At 39.7% G+C, this 22,483-nt stretch overlaps 1 protein-coding gene across 5 annotated transcripts; it reads right to left on the bottom strand.

Moving 5' to 3' along the window:
* Positions 1-565: 565 nt before the first annotated feature.
* On the bottom strand, positions 566-22,287 carry QTRT2 (queuine tRNA-ribosyltransferase accessory subunit 2). Of its 5 annotated transcripts, XM_081234517.1 has the most exons (10): positions 22,191-22,287; positions 21,940-22,012; positions 15,917-16,137; positions 15,113-15,168; positions 13,342-13,418; positions 11,194-11,406; positions 9,432-9,631; positions 6,600-6,751; positions 4,783-4,900; positions 566-3,131 (listed from the first exon to the last, which is right to left on the bottom strand). In XM_081234517.1, exons 3-10 carry the CDS (start codon positions 16,114-16,116, stop codon positions 2,900-2,902), a joined length of 1,248 nt encoding a protein of 415 aa, XP_081090643.1. In that variant the 5' UTR covers positions 16,117-16,137; positions 21,940-22,012; positions 22,191-22,287; the 3' UTR covers positions 566-2,899. The 5 variants fall into 5 exon arrangements, with proteins under 5 accessions (XP_081090643.1, XP_081090642.1, XP_081090646.1 ...); XM_081234516.1 differs by lacking the exon at positions 21,940-22,012; XM_081234520.1 differs by lacking the exon at positions 21,940-22,012 and having other exon boundaries at positions 566-2,971.
* Positions 22,288-22,483: the final 196 nt, after the last annotated feature.

Raw genomic sequence — 22,483 nt, 5'->3', positions numbered from 1 at the left:
CAAAGCTCCAGAAGCACCCCGCACCTCGGGGCCAGAAGGCCCATCTCTTCAGTCCTCACTTCTCATAGCCCCTTCAACTCAGGAGTAAGCACCAGGAAGAAGCTAGCGCAATGGTCAACTGTTGAGTTTTAGTCAGATGGCGCCAAGTCTAACCTGGGAGCTGACTAGTGGTAGGTCCTTAGGCAAACTACTCAGCCTTCCAGAAATTCCTGGTAGGCCCTCAGGCAGGCTACTCAACCTTCCCGAAACTCAGGCTAGGAATAATAGTATCAACACCTCACAGCCATGCTCTAAAAGAGTCAATGAGATATGTGTGGAAAGCATTTACTAAGGTGCCTGGCACAGTAAAAGTACTCCATAGATTGTGGCTATTATGTTTTTTTTATTATGTGCTAGTATAGCCTTAAGGCCCTTGATGATATAATGTAAAAAGACAGGTGCATCCCTGAATCTCTTTCTTGGATTCTGCATTTAGTGTGAGTGCACTTAAAGCAATGACTACAGATGGAATAGGTGTAGAAAAATTCTTTTCTAATGGAGAACATTTCTGGTACCATGGAAATTTAACGTTTTGTTTAATAGACTCATTACTATTTACAGGAAACCAGACTAGTATATTTTTTTAATTAAAAATATTTATTGGCTATTGACCTTAATAGATTTACATTAAAGGAAAGGAACATTTTTTTCAAATGTGCTAATAAGAAAAAGACCCATAAAAATGGACAAAGTTGGACAGAATTTTCGGTTTTGAACACAAATAAAACTCATAAATTTTATATGGATTCTGGGATATTTATTAATACTCCTCCCACAATGGGTTTGGCATTGAACAGGAGTTATAAACATATGAACAACTCCAATCCAATATATTTCAAAACAAGCAGATTCTTCTTTTTTTAAATAAATTTATTTTATTTATTTATTTTTGGCTGCACTGGGTCTTCGTTGCTGCACGCAGGCTTTCTCTAATTGCGTTGAGCGGGGGCCACTCTTCATTGAGGTGCACAGGCTTCTCACTGCAATGGCTTCTCTTGTTGAGGAACACAGGCTCTCGGTGTGTGGGCTTCAGTAGTTGCAGCACGCAGGCTCAGTAGTTGTGGTGCATGTGCTTAGTTGCTCCGTGGCATGTGGGATCTTTCCGGACCAGGGCTCGAACCCATGTCCCCTGCACTGGCAGGCGGATTCTTAACCACTGCGCCACCAGGGAAGCCCAAAACAAGCAGATTCTTGAGAACAGAAACTTTGTCTTTCATAAGTATCCTTGCCATTAATTGGAGGAGAGGTTGATAAGAATATCCACGAATTCTGGAATTCATGAGCTTTGGAATTCATGGACGTTCTTAAACCACTAATAAAAGAAAACAGTATAGATGGGTACCCTACATATAAAAATATAGTAACCACATAATAATTAAAAACAATGTTCAGTAATGCCCACTAAAATGAACAAATAGAAAAATGTAGCACAAGAATGTAAAACAAATATATTTTATACCCCTGCAAACAAAACAAAGGCATCTTTTTGGTTCTGCTGTTTTTATAAAAACTATGTGTGAAATGTGCATGTATGTGTATTCTTATAGAAAAGTTGACAAATATAGAAAAGCACAAAGAGAATAAAAATCACTTGTCACACCATCAACATGAATGTCATTCCTTTGACAAGAGCAGAAAAAAATTCAGAGAATCAGAGGTGATCAGCGAAGGTCTTCCCAGCCTCAGGACCTGCTGATGCCAATTTACCAACCACTTTAAAATCCACAGGCTAAACCTTTTTAGGCTCTCAAATATCTCTACTGTTGCCTGACTCCTGGCACCACCGCATTTTTTATCAGGCCAATAGTGATCAATAAACAAGGATACACATAAAGCTATGGTTCCAATCTAAAACTTCTTGCTCCCCAAATATTAGAGCTAGATGGAACCTTAGAAATTCATTTAGTACTATTCACTTTGCCTGTCCCCATTTATTCAGGAGGAAACAGGCATGGAGAGGTTAAGTGATTTGCCCAAGTGTCATAGTTGAGTAGAACTGAAACCCAATCCTCTAACTGGCAGGCCAGGGCTCTGTCCAAGTGAACACACGGTGACTGAATCTCCCCAGGTGATGTAGCTCCAGTTATTATGTGGTTCGACTCTTAATGAGCTTAAAAGGCAGACCACAGTGGATCTGTACGACCAGATGAAAGCAGCTAGGCAAACTTTCAGCTCCTAATAAGCAACTGCGCTGACTCTAGTGAGACAAGTCACAGAAAGACCATATGGTCAAACAAAGAGTGGGCCCTGGGCCAACTGGTCACTGGAGCAATGTGTGAGCTCCACATTCCATGGAGATGTGAGCCTGGTTAAATCACAAGAGTCATTTCTGGTTGATTGCACTGCCAGGACAGCCTGGAAGGCACAAGTGTCCAAAAGAGACCCCTGAGAATATAAGGATTAAAATGAAGAAAACTCTTGAATCAGACAAATTCCTTCTTGGTCAACAGGCATGTGTCCACAGAGGTCACTCATGACCAGTCAACTCCCTTCAAGCTCTAATCCAACTCAGGGAACCCTCAGATTCTCATCATCCCCACTTCAAGGCTGTCCCTTCACATCTAAAGCTTTTATCTTTGACTAAACGAATCTCTGTTGACTAAAAGAGTTAGCGCAGAAATATTCAAGGTCAGGTTTCAATTCTTTCTGATCAATCTAGGTCATTCTAGGTCATTTCAGTCGTAAGAAGAAGTCTCTTTAGCCTCAGGTGGGCAGAGTACAGTACAGATGTTCCTTATTTGAGTAGACTTCATTCTCAAATATAGGTGATTAAAGTGAAGATCACTTCCTGCTGTCTTCTTCCCACATTACAACCGTGGTGCAGGCTCAATGTGAAGAGTCAGGTTATGCGTACCAGGTCTCAAGATGCTTGCCTGTGGATGAGCTCTTTCAACTGTGCCAGTCGGTCACTTTTTAGTGCTTCCCGGATGGCCTGGAAAAATCCAAAGTAGTGTTCAAAGTTGTGCATCATAAGCAGGACGCCAGCCAACAGCTCGTTGGTCACCAGCAGATGGTGGATGTACGCACGAGTGTGATTCTTACAGCAGTAACAGGGACACCCTCTCACGAGCGGATCAAAGTCCTCCTGGTACCTGAGAAAGGAAGTTACAACAATATTCTGGAAAGTGAGGAAAACAAGACCTCGACAACCTAGACTGGCACGTAACCAATAGTCAGTAACACAACTGGCAAACGTAGTGCCAGGCACCTGCTTAAGACGGCAATGGGGTCAAAAGTTAACAGAGAGTACAGTGGGCCAGGAGACTCAGGAGTCTTCCTCAGATGGATACAACCTCCTAGACTGAGGCTTACCAAGGAGCAGCAGAAGAGTCACGTGCTCGCTCCCCCATGCTGAGCAGGGTTAGTCACACTGTAAAGGCACACAAAGATGTCAGGAGACACTGTTCTGATGAATGACACTTTTCTCCCACTCGCCACCAGAGCTAATATTAGAAGAGATGATATGACCTTTTACTTGCATAGCTTTTTGCAGTTTACAAAAAACTTTTATATATACTGTCTCAATCTCTGCAACCACCCATGGAGATAGGCATTTTTCTTGTCACTTTACCAGTGAAGACTGCCAAGGGGTTTAAGAGGGAGGGCTATGGAGCTACAATGCCTGGGGTTGGTTCCTGGCTCACAACTTACTTGGGAAAGTCACTTAACCTCTCCCTGTGTCTTTGTTTTCTTATCTGAAATGTAATGAGGTAGTAACAGTGCCTACCTAATAGAGTTGTTCCAAGAATTAAATAAGTTAATATAGTAAAGGACACTGCTAGGTACATGCTAAGCACTATATACGTGCTACCTTCTATCAGCTATTAAAAAGAAGTTAAATGACTTGACCAAGCTCACACAGTCACAAGCAAGGCTGCAATCTGAACGCCGAATCTCCAAAACTTCTAGTGCTGATGATAAAAATATCAGTTTCCAATTATATCTATAATGTAAAGTGAATTTTAGTAGTAACCATTTATACTACCCTAGCTTTTTAAAAATGGAAATGAATCTCCTTGGCTATTTTTCAAGAAGTCAAATGTGATAAAGGTCACCATTACAGACCTATAATCAAGAAATCACTATAGAAATAAGAACTAGGAATTTCACATTCTTTCATAAATTTTCAAGTCTGTACTGTTACTAGATAGACATAAATGAGTCTGAGTCCCTAAAATGTCCCTTTACATAAGACCAAAAACACCCCAGCATTAAAGTGAGTATACCAAGTTCACAGAAAAACCACTCACTGGTCCACTGATTATTTTATTTCCACTTTTGGCCAAATACAAAGTTATAAGATATCTTAGTTCAGTCTTTACAGAGGCAAATATTTTATTTAAGACTTATAGTCTGTATATAACCAAGATGGCTTAAATTCCTTAAAATTAAAAAATTTTGTTGTAATATTTTATCTTGAAATCCTTATTTTACACTGTTATTATTTAAAGTAATCATAAGGAGTAAAGCACACCAAACAATGGATCTGGTCTGATTTTTCTGACAGCTCTTCTAAAACAACAGTTATCTAGCCTCAGTTTTCTGACAAGACAAAGTACACAAATTCATCTGCAGAAAAAAAGAGTACTGCTGGCACTGACTTTGAGAAGGCCCAAACAATATCCAACTATAAATATTTTTTGAAGTCATGAACTGAAAAGGGAACAGTTATATAAACTTTCAAAACAGACTGAAATTAAAAAGTCAGAAATCAAAATCCATACTTAAAAAAAAATTCCTTACTTTTTTTCCTTCAGATTAATTTCAAATGATGTCATTTCTTGGTTGCAGCTAGTTGTTTTACTTTTCTTTGTTTGATCCACATATTTTACTTCTTCCTGTGTCCCATTTTGTTGCAATACTAAAGGACAAACCAATAAAAAGTCTTGAAAGAAGATCAGATAAAGAGTGGCCATTGCGAGAATTTTATTTTAGTTACTATTTCATGCCTTTGACCCTGTAATTCCACTCCTCAGAATTTATCCGAAGGAAACAGCACAAGAAAAACAAAGCAATATGTAACAAGATGATCAATGACCTATTATCTATAGTATCAAAACTTGGAGATTCAACTATGTCTAAGTGAATAGTAGTTACAAGTATATATCTTATAATTAAATGGGGACTTGAGTTGTTCCCTTGAACTCTTTGCTTTAAGAAAGAACATTCCTGGAATTGCAAGAGAAACACCAGGAATACTTATCTACTTGCCTCTCTTCAGAGCAGCTGGCTCTTTGCATGGTAACTAGTGTTACTAGGGGGAATTGCTGCCTACATTATGCAACTTATTCCTTTGCAATTTTCACTTTGTAATTGGCAAAAAGCCTCAATTTACTATACACACATACGCACACAAATGTGATTCATAATACTTGCATAAAAATGTTCAAACTCAGTTTTCCCAATCATAAAGAAATCTGGCTTTCTCTGGCCCAAAAGGAACGTGTTTGTTACAGAGAATTCAATATCAGGTTCTTTGTAGAGTTTTGCATATTCACGGTACAGAATGACTATCAGTCACCTATGTCCTGGCAGAGATAATTTCACTTGTAAATGAAGTCATGAACATGTATAAAGTGTTTATGGTGTGCCTATCCATATACATTACATTCTAGTCTGTCTAAAAGATAGTAAAATTGACCTCCTCTATGTAAGAATTTGATCAACTTGATTTTGTTTCTAGAACTAATTCCATTTAGATTAACTTTTAAGTTGCTTTATAGGAGTGTAACATATTCTGAATGAAATTTTCATCACTTGTGGGGAATAAAATGAACCCTTAAAGAAGTCTCTGGCCCTACTCAAATTTAAGGTTGGTGATGATAGAGCAAGAGTTCAACGGAGAGCAGGAGGAGAGAAAGGAAAGCACACTCTGAAGGCCAGACGGAAGGCCAGGCACACAACATTCTCCTGAAACACTGTGGAGACACTTCAAGGGACCCCGACCCAAAGTCTGTATCCTGGTTCCTTTTCTACTGCCAGTTAAATGTTAGAATCTGAAACTGATTTTCTTGACTTCTGAATAACCAAACACTAAAAGAAAATGGCAGTGCTTCAAAGCACCGTTAGCAGAGGAAAACAGCTTTCACATGTCAGTATGTATAAAAAACCAAAAAAGCAAAAGTAACACTAGGATCAGAGGGGATGAGACACCCTGTATATTAATAGCATTGGGGTTTGCAAAAAGCAGACAAGAACTCTTTTGTGAAAAAACAAATTAACTTTTACCAAACAGTTCAAAGGTTTTCTTTTCTTAGATTTTCATCACTATTCACTCTGAATGTTCTTTTTTCAGGTTGTTAATAGAAGAGGTTTTGTTTTTCTTGGTTCTGCTCACTACAAAATCACTTCCTAATATTGATGAGCTCTGTGTATAGTATCAAGTGCCTGGTTTTGTGTGCCAACATGCCAGGGCATACAGATAAGAAACAAAGACATAGTTTTATAAAAGCCTGGCTTTATAGTATGCACATATTTCTGGCTTGTAACTCAAGGCAAAAATTGATAGGAAATAAGAGAGAATTTAAGGGTAACACAGAGATTAACTTCAAAAGACCTACATGTCTCTTCAGGAATCGGCTGGCAATCAAAGCTGAAAGTGAGGGCACATCCCCGCTCTGTTGCTTGATAAGGGAAAAAACTCTCAAATAAGTCCACTCCTCTTTCAATACACTCGAGCACCTCATCTGGCTGGCTAACACCGCAGATCAGCCTGTGAAAATAATATGAACAGTGACATAAGAACAATGCCAGGAATGAAATCAGAGAGTCTTTCCAGAGGGCATTAACAGTAATAATAATAAAAATCATGGTTAGCGTGGCAGGCAGTAGATAAGGAGGTGTATGGAAAGAACATAGAGCTTTCGAGGCAGAGAGACCTGGATCAGAATCCCAGCTCTGCCATTTATTTACTTGCTGTGTTACTTTGGGAAGGTTTCTTAACCTTTCTGAGTTTTAGTTTTCTCATTTTAAAAACAAGAGCAAGAATACATACCTCATAGACTGGTTGTAAGGATTAATGATATATTCGCAAAAGCACAGAGTGTAGTTTCTGCCCCAAAGAGAAGCTTAACAAAGGTTAGTTTTCCTTCCCTTCTCATCCCTTCTGAAATAACCTCCGTAGTCTCAGACTGAACTTTGTAGTCTTCCTATCCACTATATAAGACTTTTTTAGTGCAAAGCTGTGTGCTTTATTTCCCCTTCAAATACTCTTCCATGTTTTAACTTTATTTTGCTTATAATTCTTTTTCATAATTGCTTCAAGAAAGACATTTTTATCTACTGTATTCTTCATAGGTTCATTTACGAAGCAATTCTTGCTCTCAGAATTTCAACTCTGCCCACAGGCTCTAAGAATCTAGTCAGCTTTCTTTACGCTTCTTTATATTTTCTCCATTAACAAAATGTCTGCATGGTAGAATAAGATGGTATTTTCAGAGGCAATGGGTAATGAATCCTGAGAGTGTTAATAACATTCAACCAGGTTTTGCCACTAAAACAAGATGGGGAAATGCACTAGACTAGGGCTGGCTGGCTGGCTGCTATTTTTTGTTTGTTTTTCTACTCATAGTCCCTTTTACAAACTGGCAGAGAAAAGCTTATAGACTCCCTGATTTCTAAAAGAAGTCCAAAAAAAGGCTTATGTAATATTAAACAACCAGAACCCTTAAATATATGCTGGTTTTTCTGACTACAGTTTCCTTCAAGTAATGTCATGTTTTAGAACTCCTCTCCAACTGAAGCTGGCATTTCTACACACTTATAGAAAGAAAAACAATCCCAGCTTTCAAATCCAGTAACAGACATCTGTGAGCACTTAACTCAAAAGAAGTCCAGAAAATGACTAGAAATACTAGTGCTGAATTATCATCTGCACCAGAATGAAATAAGCACAGGAGGGAAAGCAATGAACACAGAGAGTTAGGATAAAACTGGGGCTGGTGGGGCGGTGGGGTTGGGGGGGGAATGCTGGCTGGGGTGATGGCAATATCTTGCGCTGGCTGGTATTTACACAAGCATATATATGAATAAAAATTCACCAGGGTATACATAAAATTCATATACTTAACTGCAAGCTATACCTGGATTTTTTTTAAAGTAGTAAAATTACATACACATATCCAGCAGCCCAAGGGGTATAAAGCAGCACCCCATAATCAAACCTCTTAATATATCTGTAGGAAAAAAGCATGAATATTCATATCAACTGGGATAAAAGACTACAGTTTTTTTTTTTTTTTTTTTTTTTTTTTTATAGATAGAACTAAACTTTTATTGTTTGTTTGTTTGTTTATTTTTTTTTTTGCAGTACGCGGGCCTCTCACTGTTGTGGCCTTCTTCCGTTGCGGAGCACAGGCTCCAGACGCGCAGGCTCAGCGGCCATGGCTCACGGGCCCAGCCGCTCCGCGGCATGTGGGATCTTCCCGGACCGGGGCACGATCCCGCGTCCCCTGCATCGGCAGGCGGACTCTCAACCACTGCGCCACCAGGGAAGCCCCTAGACTACAGTTTTTTAAAAAGGAAAAAATAAAAAATTTGGATAGTCTAATTAAAGACATTGGCTATACTCAGAAACTTGGGGATTTTTAGCTTTGAATCCTGCAGATCACTCTTCTCTCCAGCACATAATGAATCCTGTGACTGATGGAAAGAACCAACCCCACTAGGGTTGCCAGTGCCCTTGATTTAAAAAAATAATACCACTCACTACCTGTCTCCAATCTAAGAACTTCTTAAAGGACCTTATTGACAGAACCCATCTTCATTGCACCAGGCATCCCAGGTCTGTCCTCAACTTTACTTGCTTAAGGCCAGAGTTCCACATGACTTTATATCTGTCCCCAGGCACCAGGTTATAGTGAATAAAGAACAATATTTACAACTGGCACAAGAATGAGGGGAACCAGTATAACACTTGCCCTCGCTTATAATGAGGATCAAATAAACTAATTCAGGGCTTCCCTGGTGGCGCAGTGGTTGAGAGTCTGCCTGCTGATGCAGGGGACACGGGTTCGTGCCCCGGTCCGGGAGGATCCCACATGCCGCGGAGCGGCTGGGCCCGTGAGCCATGGCCACTGAGCCTGCGCGTCTGGAGCCTGTGCTCTGCAACGGGAGAGGCCACAGCAGTGAGAAGCCCGCATACTGCAAAAAAATAATAATAATAAAATAAAATAATTCACATGGCAGTGTCCTCTGGTCTACATTCTGAAATCAAAGGCAAGACAGCCTTGATGGAAACTTCCTCCACAGTCCACCTCAGCAGACTCAGCCCAGAAAGAACGTAATCAAAACATCAAAAGACATACCCACACACAGACTGCATACCGCACATTCGGCAGCACCCCTGCTCTGCAGCCCACCAGGCTCGGCCTGCACCCTAACGGAACACTAGCCTCGGTTTGTGCTCCGGTAGCTCCGCAGTGACTGATGACAGCAAGTGCAGTCTAGTCTCCAGGGTTGTTGGAGCCCCTTGAAAGCCATCCAGAAGGAAGCCACCTACAGGCCGCTTGGCTGTCTCTCGTGCTGACCTCAGCCTCTCCTCCATCACATCTCCACCTTCAATCACTCCAATGATCACACTTTTCCGGAGGACCTAAGGTAAGAAAGGATTGAACGCTTTTAACTGTTTCCAGTAGTGGAGACCTCTGTTTAAATGAGCCTTACCGCCTTCCTGAGAACCCTTAGGGCTTCAAAGAACACAATTTGAAAGCCACTCAAAAAGGGAAGAAAAGACTGAAAAGAAGCTGAGGCAATCAACATAGTTAATCAGGCTTTAGCTTAGATTAAATTAAGCACACACCAAGCAGGTATAAGAGGAAAAGAACAAAAGCAACAGTTTTAATTTCTATAAATGGTTATCCTGGTCTACCTTAGGTTACTTCTAAATCTCTTAGTTAGAAATAACTTTAGGAACTGCAAAACTGTTTGGATGGGACAACTGACTGTCCATTTGGAAAAAGATAAAACAAAAATTACTACTGTACACCATCCTCAAAAATAAATTCCAGACGGCCCTAAGATCTAAACATAAAAAATATAGTTATACAAGTATTAGAAGAATACGTTGAATATTTTTATAGTCTTGAGATAAGGCCTTTCAAAGCAAGCTAAAGCTTACAGGAAAAGGCAGACATATTTGAGTACAAAAACATTAAAAATTCCCTAGTGAAATATACTATCAACAAAGACAAAGGGGAACTTATACTTTGGAGGAACAGATAAATGTCTACAGTATAGGTAAAGCTCCAACAAATCCTCTAAGGAAATGACAACCCCATAGAAATCTAGGCAGATATGTGACTATGAACTTCAGAAAAACAAATGTGAATGCCCCGTACATATCCGGAGAGCTTACTAAACCTCACAAGTAAGGAAATGAAAACTGGAAATAATTTGATACCATTTTTGCCCATCACACTGACAAAAAAGTTAAAAGACAGAGAGCAACATAGCAGAGGTAAAAGCGTTAGAGAAATGGCACTTATATACCCTGATAACTAGAGAGAATAAAAATTAGTTCAGCCTCTTGGGAGGGCAAGTAGATAACACTTATCAAAACGTCAATGCTTTTATCTTTATATATCCTAAGATTCCACTTCTAAGAATATCTCCTTCAAATATATTGGGAGGGCAAGTAGATAACACTTATCAAAACGTCAATGCTTTTATCTTTTTATATCCTACGATTCCACTTCTAAGAATATCTCCTACAAATATATTCATTCATATGCACCAAGGTTTATTTGCGAAAGATGTTTAGAATAATGAAAAACTGGAAACATGCTAAACATCCATCAATAGAGTAAAGGCTTGGGCTTCCCTGGTGGCGCAGTGGTTGAGAGTCCGCCTGCCGATGCAGGGGACACAGGTTCGTGCCCGCCCCGGTCCAGGAAGATCCCACATGCCACGGAGCGGCTGGGCCCGTGAGCCATGGCTGCTGAGCCTGCAGGTCTGGAGCCTGTGCTCCGCAACGGGAGAGGGCACAGCAGTGAGAGGCCCGCGTACCGTAAAAAAAAAAAAAAAAAAAAATCAGGTGAGAGTAAGAGACCAAGAAATGAGGAGCAGAGAAGCAGAAGGAGAAGAAAGGGTGGTATCTTGGAACGTAAATGAGCGAGAGTTTCTAAGAGAAAGGAGTGGTGAGTGGCACAGCTTTACCTCTGACTCTTCCTGTAGCTTCAGACAATTATCCAGGAATAGAAGCGATCGGTCAACAGACTTTCTGGCTCTCTTTATGGAAGTGGCTTCATCACAAGTTGCCTCTCCATCTGAAAGGCACTGGAACCAGTCTGGCTGAAGGGCCTGCTGAATTGCCATGAACTTGGAGGCAGTCATTTCCACTCGTCCTCCAACACCCCACACAGACACTGACTGCCACAGGACAAGACGATGAGGGATTCAGAAGAGTAACATGCAAAGAAAAAGAAAATAATAAAATGATCAAAGCAATCCTGAACTCAACACTTCTTTACAGATGGAGAGATGGTGGCAATTCAATATCCTAGGCACGGTGGGTAAAGAGGTTTCCTATACTATATTCCAATTTCTCTAAGGACCTGATAGCTCAGAGGGACTCCGATAAAGTCTTTCAATGGCCACACAAGCCAACTTCTGAGTTAGCACTCAGAATTCTATAATTACTTTTCCAGAAGCCCAGTCTTCCATCCTCCGCCACCCCCTGCTGTTCCTGAATACACCACAGACTTTAATTCTTCTGTCTTTGATCACATTGTTCCTTTTGACTGAAATGGCCTTCCCCTACTTCTCTGCCTGGTAAAATACTATTCAAGACATAAGAGTTCAAATACCATCTACTCTATTGTGTTCCCCAAACGTTACTAGGCATAATCAATTGCTCACTCTTATAAGCTCTTTCAGCAATTTGTATTTATTTCTTTCACAGAAAAGATAGCCCTGGGGCTTCCCTGGTGGCGCAGTGGTTAAGAATCCACCTGCCAATGCAGGTGACACGGGTTTGATGCCTGGTCCGGGAAGATCCCACATGCCGCGGAACAACTAAGCCCGTGCGCCACAACTACTGAGCCTGCACTCTAGAGCCCGCAAGCCACAACTACTGAAGCCCGCATGCCTAGAGCCCGTGCTCTGCAACAAGAGAAGCCACTGCAATGAGAAGCCCACGCACCACAATGAAGAGCAGCCCGCACTTGCTGTAACTAGAGAAAGTCCATGAGCAGCAACGAAGACCCAGCACAGCCATAAATAAACAAACAAAGGAAAAAAGAAAGAAAAAGAAAAGATAGCCCTTACCACACCATTGTATATATGTCTGACTAGAGTATCCGAATTCATGGTTGTGCCCCAAGCGCACAGTCTGGGGCCTCACACAGTATTAATGTTTAATAAGTGTTTACTAGAGTGAGTTAGATACAGAAATATGTGCAAAGACATAAATCCCACAGTACACAAGAATCTCTATATGTACCTTTGGTTACTCCTTTCCCTACAGCATCTCTCTTGTTAGAAGAGATGGACATAAATGCGGGGCCACATATAATCTTTTTATTCTGGCATAAGAACACTGTTTAAAAGAATCCTTTCTCCCTTATAAGTGGAATAGACAACCGAGGTCAAAATATTTTCTTTTGAATTCAAATTACAAAATAAAAAGAAGTGTAAAACAGAAGACAAATTTAAAATAGTTACCTTAGGTAAGATTAATAGATATTGTTGATATCAATAAAGTGGGTGCAGGAAAAGTAACTGTTTGTAAAGTGGCAATATATACTAAAGCTTTTCTAGAATGCTGTCCTCAAGGACAATGCAATGGGGCCATATCTCAGGTTAAAACTTTTAAGGAAGTCCTCTGAATACTGTTTTTCACCAGCTAAAATCTCCAGCTTTTTCAAATTCTGTTCTAAAAAGCAGTATTATACTGAGATTCTACTATATATAGTTATACATGTGATAACACTCATCAGCAACTTTCCCCACTATTCCTGAGGTTGTTAAAACTTCAAATAAAGCATGGTATCAAAAGACTGTTGTTTTCTACCATCATAGCAATTTCTTTTTTTGGCATGTACTTGACCTTTCTCTACTCCCAAATTTTTGGCAACAATGAAAAAGCTGAGGATACAGTCCTTACCTTAACCTCATCCTTGGGCTGCCCCACTCTAACTCCTATAAACCACACCATCCCACTGTAGTCATAGAAATAAAGAGAAGGCATAAAGGGGTCTGGAATGATTCAGCATCCCAAGCAGTGGGATCCTTGCAGCTGAGAGATCCCATAGGCTGACTTCCTGAGAAAAACCTTCAGCCTTGGAGGACCTTCTGAGAACATACCTTATTTGTTACATAACCAGCTGGGCAAGGGCTGACTGGATCATGCAGGGAGCAGTACAAGAGTGATTCTGGCATGCCTGTATAAACATAAAAAAAGAACCCTTGAGAGCACTTACATCAACAATTACACTGTGTTGTAACAGAGAGTAGCTTCATAATGTGTACTGCTGGATAAAGCAGTACAGATTACAGAGTACAGTATCTCAGAATTGTAGGAGGCCTGTCAACATGAATGAAAAGATTACTTTGAAACCTACTAATCTAAAAGAAGAATTAAATGTAAAGGTTCACGTCTAAAGACATAGCGAGTTGCTGCAAAGGAAAGGTATAACCTGAAGTATGATACAATGAAAGTGTTTAATGATATGTTGACCCTACTTGATTTGTTTTGAAGAATTTAATATCAAGTATGGTCATTCTAGGCACTATCCAAGGGGAACTAGCTACTGGAAAGATGAAATTATACAGTCAATAGGTAATCTTATTAATAATAAATCCAGCCCACACCATGGGTCCCTAGGGGCAGAATTATAGAAAAGCTGTAGGACATTGCAAATGGATCTAATTTTCAATAAGTTTCATTTACTCAAGATGCCAGTTTCCTAGGTTCTTTAATCAAAAAGATAGTTGCTTTAAAAAAAATCCAAAAAAAGTTCACTAAGCCATATGTACTTAAATTTCATATGCTGCATTTTCATAAGAAAAAAAAATAGAATTTTGCTGAAAAAAGACCAAAAATATAAAGCAAACAAAAATCTCTGCAGTTCTCCACCTTATTGTCTATAATTTCAATTATTACAATTATCTCTAGAAAGCTTATATTTGCTATTTTCACTTAATTATATGCTTGTATACTTTAAAGCTGGTTATTAAAATTGGTCTCAGATCAAGGAAAACGATATTATATAAATTCCTCTCCTGAAACACAGGCCCTTGTGACAACCAAGTCATCATGCAGTTTCCCTCAGAAGCAGAGAACTGAACAACCAATGGAAGCAGGATTTTCATTCATTTAAGTGAGTCCTAGATATTGGGAAAAAGCTTCAAGAGAAAATGGTCTACAGAAGAATTGGTTCTCTGGCTGTCCCTGCTAAGCTTTTCCTATAAATAAATGGACACATAGATCAGCATTCAAAATCCAATTTCTGGAACAGAAGATAATATTAACACATCAGAATATAGCTGAATATAAACTCTTCATCCTCTGCCTTATGTTTTAGGCGCAAACATGACAAGCCTGCTTTGGATCTTAGGTGTGTCCCATGCAGTCCTTCACCTCTAGGTCTTTGCTCTTTGCCTGGAGTGTCTGCTCACACCTGTCTACCACCACCACTGCACCCACCTCCTGACCTGTCTAACTACTCCTCCTCCTTGACCCAGGTAAGGCGCCCCCTCATCTTCTTTGTCAAGAATCCTTCCTTTATTCTGACCTCCTTCCACATGGACCCAACAGCAGGTTATGCGTTCCTTCCTCTGGGCTCTCATGATACATGTATCTACACCTGATCCTGCAAATGTAGTCACCACACTCTACTAGAATTACCTGTTTATCTTTATCCCACCTAGGCTCTGAGTTTCATGAGGGCAGCAATTGTTTCCCACTCATCTTTGAATCCCCAGTTCAAAGGGGTTCCTGGTTCTTAGATACTCATTAAATGCTTATTAAATTAATGAATAAATAAATGTATGAATGATCAAAGAATAAACAGCATCTCCAACCTCCAAATTAATACACCATAAGGCACACACAAATAACTTGATTAATTTTTACCTATAAACTTTCCAACTCCTTCCTTATATTCTGCCAAGACTTCATGATATTCTGCCCTGTAAGCAAAACAGAAAACTATGTAACATAATAATGAATTATTCTACAGATACTCTATGCAACAACTGAAGCCCTCTTCTCACCGAAACAAGCTACGTGACGGTAAATGTAGTCTCAAACAACCAAGTACATACACCATTATTCAAGAGTCCCCACTCATTAGGTTGGGTTCATTAGCCAGAGCAAAGCTCTTCAATTTGCAAGTGGTTCTGTGAGAGGAGAAATTGACAAAGAACAATGGCCCCAGAATATCTAGATTTTCTTCTTTCCCTTGTCCCTTTAAATTCACTGTTATTAACCCAATCTTACAGAGTTATTTGATCTTATAGCAGATTCAATTAGGGACGAGGTCAGTATGTACATTACACAAAATGATCTCACTCCATTAGTTGTTTCCTTAGAGTAGAACACGTGCAGAGACAGAGAAAACTTTGAGGCTGGTGAGTGAAGACAGCCCCTAGGTTCCAAGTTTAGCCCTCATAGAGCATTCCAGGCCCTGTCACCCCTGGGAGCAGTGGCAATGAGGGTGGTATGGAAAAGTGAAGCAGCTCTATCATGTACGTCTGGCCCATGGTTCCAGATTAGGGCCAGATGATGTAGAATATTTGATATCTCTCTTCTGATTTCATTCTAAAAAACCTACAAATTTGGCACATAAGCAAAAAAGTCTTTCTCTTTACCACACCTTATTAAGGTAACCAAGCTGCTGCCAGGGTTGACATGTGAATGATCAGGTCTCATACTTACAGTGATGACAGTGTAAGCTGAGCCATGGCAGGAACCCCGTGGATTTTATGCAGTGTGTGATGGGTCAGGTGTGGGGCAGAGCCAGTCTTGGTGTACAGAAGGCAGCCTGGAATGTCCATGGTGCAGTCTCCTGTTTTGCCTACGTTTTTTATTTTTCCTAGGCGACAGCCATTAACCACCTTGGTAAGACTCAGCTTCATCCTAAGGGGTTCCTCCAGGTCCTGATAAGAAAAGTACATTACATTCAGAAGGAGTTCCATGACATCTAAAAGCTAAACATTTTTCCAAGCGAACTACAAAAAAAAAAAAATGATAGCATGTTTGTTATTACTTCCAGTCTAGGATTTTTTTAGATATCAGGAATAGGGGAATGGGAAAAGACAGAGAGAATAAGACACCTTCCCCAAAGTCCCAGCACAATATGATGACACCAACCACATTTAAATTCAGTCGTGGAAATTTTGTCTGAGCTGATGGAAACCAAACAAACAGAAGGACAGAAGTAAAGACTAATCATGGAAAGAGCACTGTGAAGCCGAGGATTGCTCTCAGCCATGAAAATGTGTATAGAGAAAGGTCATACTGCTTAGGAAATACTGATTACTGATTTGATCCATTTTTTTTTCTTTCTCTAATTTGAGAGAATCCTAGGCAACATAGCAATTTTCCCTAATATGTAATTAAATGAAGAAAACAGATTCCAAAAGAGCATTCTGCTGTTTATTAAAATATATGGAAGAACATACATCAAAAGAGAAACAGAGGTTATGTCAGAGAGGTGGGATTATTCTCCAACTTTGTTCCTATACGGTGTCCAAACAGAGGTAAGAAACTGTGTGGGCATCCATGCAATTCGTAAGCTACGTTGCATTATTCTTATAATTGGGAAGGAAAAATATTTGATTAACAAAAAAGATATACTTTCTAAATTCCAAAGATACACAGGGAAAAAAATCAGAAAACATGGTCAATTACTTTGTTGGACTGTGTTAATTAATTATTATTCAGTGAAGCAAATCCTGGGTCCCACTTCTTTAGATGCCCTGTAAAACTCAGTGACCAGGCATGGCAGATCATCTGCAAAATGTCACTGGATATCCAGCATTTTGAAATACCAGCGTCTCTGCAGCAAGTATTGATACCATACCCTCTGGAATTATTGCCAGTTAGGCTAGGCCCAGTTTTATTAATAGATAAATTAATACAGCTCTCTGAGAGGTTCCAACCTTAGATCCTATCCTCTTAAGCATTATACTAAACCACACGCTGAAAGTCAACCATTGTTTAAGATGTTACTAAATAAATAAGCATTATTTATCGTTAGTTAAAAAATATTCAAGAATGCAAATATTACTTTTTGGGGAGTTATAAATTTTTATATTGAAATAAAATAGTTAACAGTCTTTTGAATTTTAGAAATAAGAGTAACTACTTTCCGTATGGTTCAATAAGTGATTTCATGTTAAACATGAATTATAAAAAATAGTATAAGTATTTGGGGAAAGGCTGGTCAATTTTCTGTGACTCTACCTTCATTATTTCAAGTTATCACAAAGATAAAATGTCTCACTGGAACCCACAGAAATGGAGAGTGTTAAGAGAAAAAAGTTATTATGTTTTAACAAAGGGTAATATAAAAGCTACTTTTTTTAAAGCCAGGCTATTACACATTAAAACAGTTAAAATAAAAGAAAGTTTATACCAAAAAAATAAATATAATTACAGGCTAATGAGAATGTAATATAGAAAATACAAGAGAATAGAAGAGTCATTAGTTTATACAATCATATTCCTTTTTTTAAAAAAAGATTTATTATTTATTTATTTATTTATTTTATTTACTTTTGGCTGCATCAGGTCTTAGTTGCGGCACGCGGGATCTTCGTTGAGGCATGCGGCGCGCGGGCTTCTCTCTAGTTGTGGCGTGCGGGTTTTCTCTAGTTGTGGCTCGTGGGGTTCAGAGCGCATGGGCATCCCCCAGGCTCTCTCATTGAGGCGTGCGAGCTCAGTAGTTGTGGTACACAGGCTTGTGGGATCTTAGTTCCCTGACTAGGGATTGAACCCGCGTCCCCTGCATTGTAAGGTGGATTCTTTACCACTGGACCACCAGGGAAGTCCCTCATACTCCTTATTGATTTAGCAAATAATACACATAACCTTCTGGTTTCAAGTGATAAAAATCTTTTAAACTAACAGAGCTTGGAAGCCATTTGTAGCAAAGTTAAAGAATGTATTTTGCAATCTAAGTAAGTTCTAGAGAACTGAAGCGGGGGAAGCACGAAAGTAAGAAATTCACTTCAAAGTTAATGAATCAACCCTATTATTCTGACTATTAGAATAAACAAATATGGAACAATAGGTTTTTGAAACATAAATAAGAACTAATGAAAATTTAATGGACCAAGATTACTAATACTGCAACAACTTAGCACTTACTACCCTCATACACATCTGAGAATGGAAGAAACTGCATTGTCCTGCGTGTTTTCAGAAAGGCCTAGAGAGAATTTGCTGATTTCTCCTCTTACTCCAAAAGTTCTGTCTCATCTGAGCTGCCTAAGTTTTGTAAAGAGTTTAAATGTACACACGAGTTGTATTTTTTAAATTAAATCCATATAAAAGTAGGAAGAGCCTTCACAGGATAAAACTAGCATGTTTGAAAAATGAAGTTTAGGATTCTAGAATGCTACCAATTTTTATTGTTATCTCTCCCCATCAAACCCTCCTTTCATTTTTCCAGTTTATTAATAAATAAAAGACTGACAATCAAAGCTGCTGACAAGCATGAGATAATGTGCTTTTCCATGTCAAGTTAACTCAATTCCAGGTAAAAACAACAAACCGCAGTGCTTTAGTAACCTTCTGTTTAACATCCCAGGTGATGTATGATTGCCATCAGACTTTAGAAATGCTGAAAATAGTTAAGTCTGACCATTACTACCAGAGATGCCAAACAGAGAGCTCCTCATGGACTTCATCATCCCCTCTGCCGTTCCACAATAACAAATCTGAGGCTAAGCAAGATTAATCAGACTTAGTCTAGAACCCAGGTCTCTGCCAAGAGGCCTGAGCTTTTGATTACATCTTTGAAGTGAGAGTAATACAATGTCTGTACATGCATATCTCCTCTTCCCACTTTTTCCTCAATCGAAGAAATAGCTTCCTTCGTTCTTAACCCAAGGTCTGTCATTACAGGTCCGTCGTAGTTCTAGAGGACCTCAGCCACCATGTTCTTAGATGCAGAGATGGGACTCTGATGCTATGCACTCACATTCTGCTGTTTGGGGTTTCTTAAGAGTCCTACCCTAATCACAGTAAATGGACGCAGCATCAAAGGAAAAAGTATAAGCAAGGAAAAGTAGACAAATGTGTCTAAAGAAAAGTATTGTAATAGATAAATTGTTACTGGTGATTCTGTGTATTGTGAGGATGAATGCAAATATTAAGAAATCTGAGGAAAGCATCAGAGAATGTACTTTAGCTGGAAATCAACATTTAAAAAATAACATGCAACTTTGTCCAGCTTTGAACCCAGCTTTCCTTTCCTCATTACTGATCAATTTGTGGTTAGTGTTTTTGTCTTTGTTTTTGTTTTCGGTACGCGGGCCTCTCACTGTTGTGGCCTCTCCCGTTGCAGAGCACAGGCTCCGGACGCGCAGGCTCAGCGGCCATGGCTCACGGGCCCAGCCGCTCCGCGGCACGTGGGATCTTCCCGGACCGGGGCGCGAACCCGTGTCCCCTGCATCAGCAGGCGGACTCTCCACCACTGCGCCACCAGGGAAGCCCTGTGGTTAGTGTTATTATAATTGCACCTTTTTTCTAGGGGCTTGAACACAAAAAGTTTTTATTATGGAGTAATGTAAATATAATATATACACACACACACACATATTCATGTACATATTTTTAAAACATGTTTTTGGAGTAATATAGTCTATTAATCCAAGCAAAGTTCTCAAGAAACAAACTAACAGTCTCCAAAATATTAACTGGTTTTTATTTGGCTTCATATCATTACCCTTTTCCCTTTCACTTGTTGTGAGTCTCTTCTAAGATTTCTGGGGTTGTGCTTTTCTCAATATACAAACACCTACATTTTCACTTCCTGGTAAAGTCTTAAAAAACCATTAAAAGAGCCATTTGGAAATAATGGTTAATGGAAAAACTCTTAATCACTTTAAGGACAAGTAGATCTATGCTTTTACAAGGGCTAACCAAGATTCCCTGCACTTGTGGCAGCACTGTACGTATCTTAATACCTCCATTGCCACATATTTCTCCCCTCCTTCCATTCCCTTAGGAAAAAAGGGATTTTTTAATGTTTCTTAATGGATTCTCTACAGACTGTCATGGAAAGATGACCACAATACACTGAGGGAAAAGGGCAGGCTTAGGTGAACATATTTTTTGCAAAAGAAAAATTGCATATATATATTTATAAATATACACACACAAACACACACTGTATATGCATGCAAAAAAAGTCTGAAGGACTTCTAAACAATATGGTGCACTGAGCTAAGAAAGACATATAGAAATGATGGACTCTAAAATTCTAGAAACTAGTAATGGAAGATGAGGAGGAAAGTATTCAGAGGTACTATTCTAAAATTCTTACACTATTTGGGAGGAGGAGAGAGATCATGAATAATGTTAAACTTTAAGTACGCGTGTTAAAAATTTTTAAGTAAGCATTAAAAGATTACTGAAAATGGATAATTCCCAAACCCGCTGGGGAGGGGCAGGGAAGGATCAAGAAAAATTGGTTAATACTTAAGGGTAAAAAAGAGGAAAAGAGACCAAAAAGCACATCAAAAATAGAAAATACAAAATAAGATGGCAGGAGTGAGTCCAAATATGTCAGTAATCACAATAAAAGTTAAGTTAGTTTCACCTATTTAAAGAAATAACAGTAGCAACATTTATTGGGTGTTTACTATGTATCAGGTCCTGTTATTCACATGTTAACTCCACTATTATGTACTGTCATGTCAATCTAAGGCAGATTCTATTATTACAGGCATTTTACAGATGAGGAAACTGAGGCTCAAAAAGTCACCATTTACAAAGTGGCAGAGCCACTTAAATCATAGAAGTCTGCCTTTAGAGGCTGTACTCTAATAGGCTGGTAGTCTATTAGAAGTCCCACCTTGTCCATAAACACATGCAATGTTTACATATTAACTGTAATGTTAAGATATAATGTTACAGTCATATTTTCCATTTTTCTATACTGTTATTACTGTTCTTGTCTTCCTTCATCTCCCTTCTCTGCCTCTATCCATCCTCCAACCTCTACAACCTTTCTATGCACACAAACATTTAAATATACTCGTATGGGAAACGGTGTTTTTTAATTAAAAAAAATGTAAATATACTATACTATAAGCACTTCTCTGAAATTTGCTTTTCGCCCAGGAATACACAACGGATATTTTTCCTGAGGAAGAGACGCAGAATTTAACTTACCCTTTAAAATAACTACTTCATGATATTGCATAGCTTGGATGTAACACAACTTAATCTACCATCACCCTTCTGATGAACACTCAAGTTACAGAACAGGTCCTGTGATTGCTGCAGTAGTCTTGAGGGCACAGCTTCCCTGATTTTTTTTTTGACAAACCTCAAGTCTATTTCAGGTTACGTTTCCTGGCAGAGTTCTCTACATACATTGATTTTTTAATGGGTACCACACTCTAATGATTTAGGTACTATAGCTCCCATTTTACAGATGAGTAAATCGAGGGTCCGAGAGTTATTAAACAAGTTGCGTAAGGTCATACAACTACAAAGTAGCAGGGTCTAAATCTCTACCCTGCCTTATGAACCTACATATCCCAGCATGGACTGTCCCTGGGAACACCTAGGCTCAGTCAGTAACGATGGATTTAGCTTCACTCCATGGGCCGTCTCCAGGGGCCCCAGACCTCGCGAAGCGCTTAGATCAGGCATTCGAGATCGGTCCAACCCTCCCAAGCATCCTGGGGAGTCTAGAAAAAACTTGCGCACGGAAACTTGACCTTTAAGCAGAGCCCGGTCGAAAGGAGACACTTCTCTCTGAGATGCGGTGAGGCTCACACGATTTGGGAGAATCTGGATTTACAGAAGCCAGGATCCACCAGGAGACCCAGAAAAATGAAAGAGACATGGCGCGAGTACAATCAGTTACCGCAACACAACCAGGAAGCGTCTAGACGCGACGCGACTCTCTCGCAGCAGCCTCCCCTTACGCGTAGCAGCTCCCACACTAACAGGGAAAGGGAGCACTTACCTGCAAACCTCCCAACTTTTGGGGGCTTGAGACCCCTTAAGCTCCTCACCGTTCGCTACCACGTGTCCAGCTTTCAGAATTCTCGGCTCCCTGAACCACCGCCTCCGATGCAGAGCCAATCAGGGAGCATTGCGTCATCACCGGGCGCCAGGAAAAGGCAAAGATTAATTGAAAATGAGCTTTGGCGTTTGCAAGGCCGAGGGACTGCTACCATCGCCATGGGTAACTGAGCATACACGTTCCGCCTGCGCAAGGCCTCCTGGGAGTGGTGGTTCGACGGCGCCCCACACCTG

This window comes from Mesoplodon bidens, assembly GCF_964165515.1.
Source record: "Mesoplodon bidens genome assembly, chromosome: 5".
Classification (NCBI taxonomy): domain Eukaryota; kingdom Metazoa; phylum Chordata; class Mammalia; order Artiodactyla; family Ziphiidae; genus Mesoplodon; species Mesoplodon bidens.
The sequence above is the reverse complement of the archived record's forward strand: the minus strand, read 5'-3'. Positions and strand labels throughout refer to the sequence as shown.

Excerpts from the sequence above, each read along its gene's own strand:
- QTRT2 (XM_081234517.1), bottom strand. The coding sequence starts at position 16,116 with ATGAAGCTGAGTCTTACCAAGGTGGTTAATGGCTGTCGCCTAGGAAAA. Across the intron at positions 15,169-15,916 it reads CAGCTTACACTGTCATCACT|GGCAGAATATCATGAAGTCT; the intron begins GTAAGTATGAGA and ends TTTTGCTTACAG. Across the intron at positions 13,419-15,112 it reads AGGAGTTGGAAAGTTTATAG|GCATGCCAGAATCACTCTTG; the intron begins GTAAAAATTAAT and ends ATGTTTATACAG.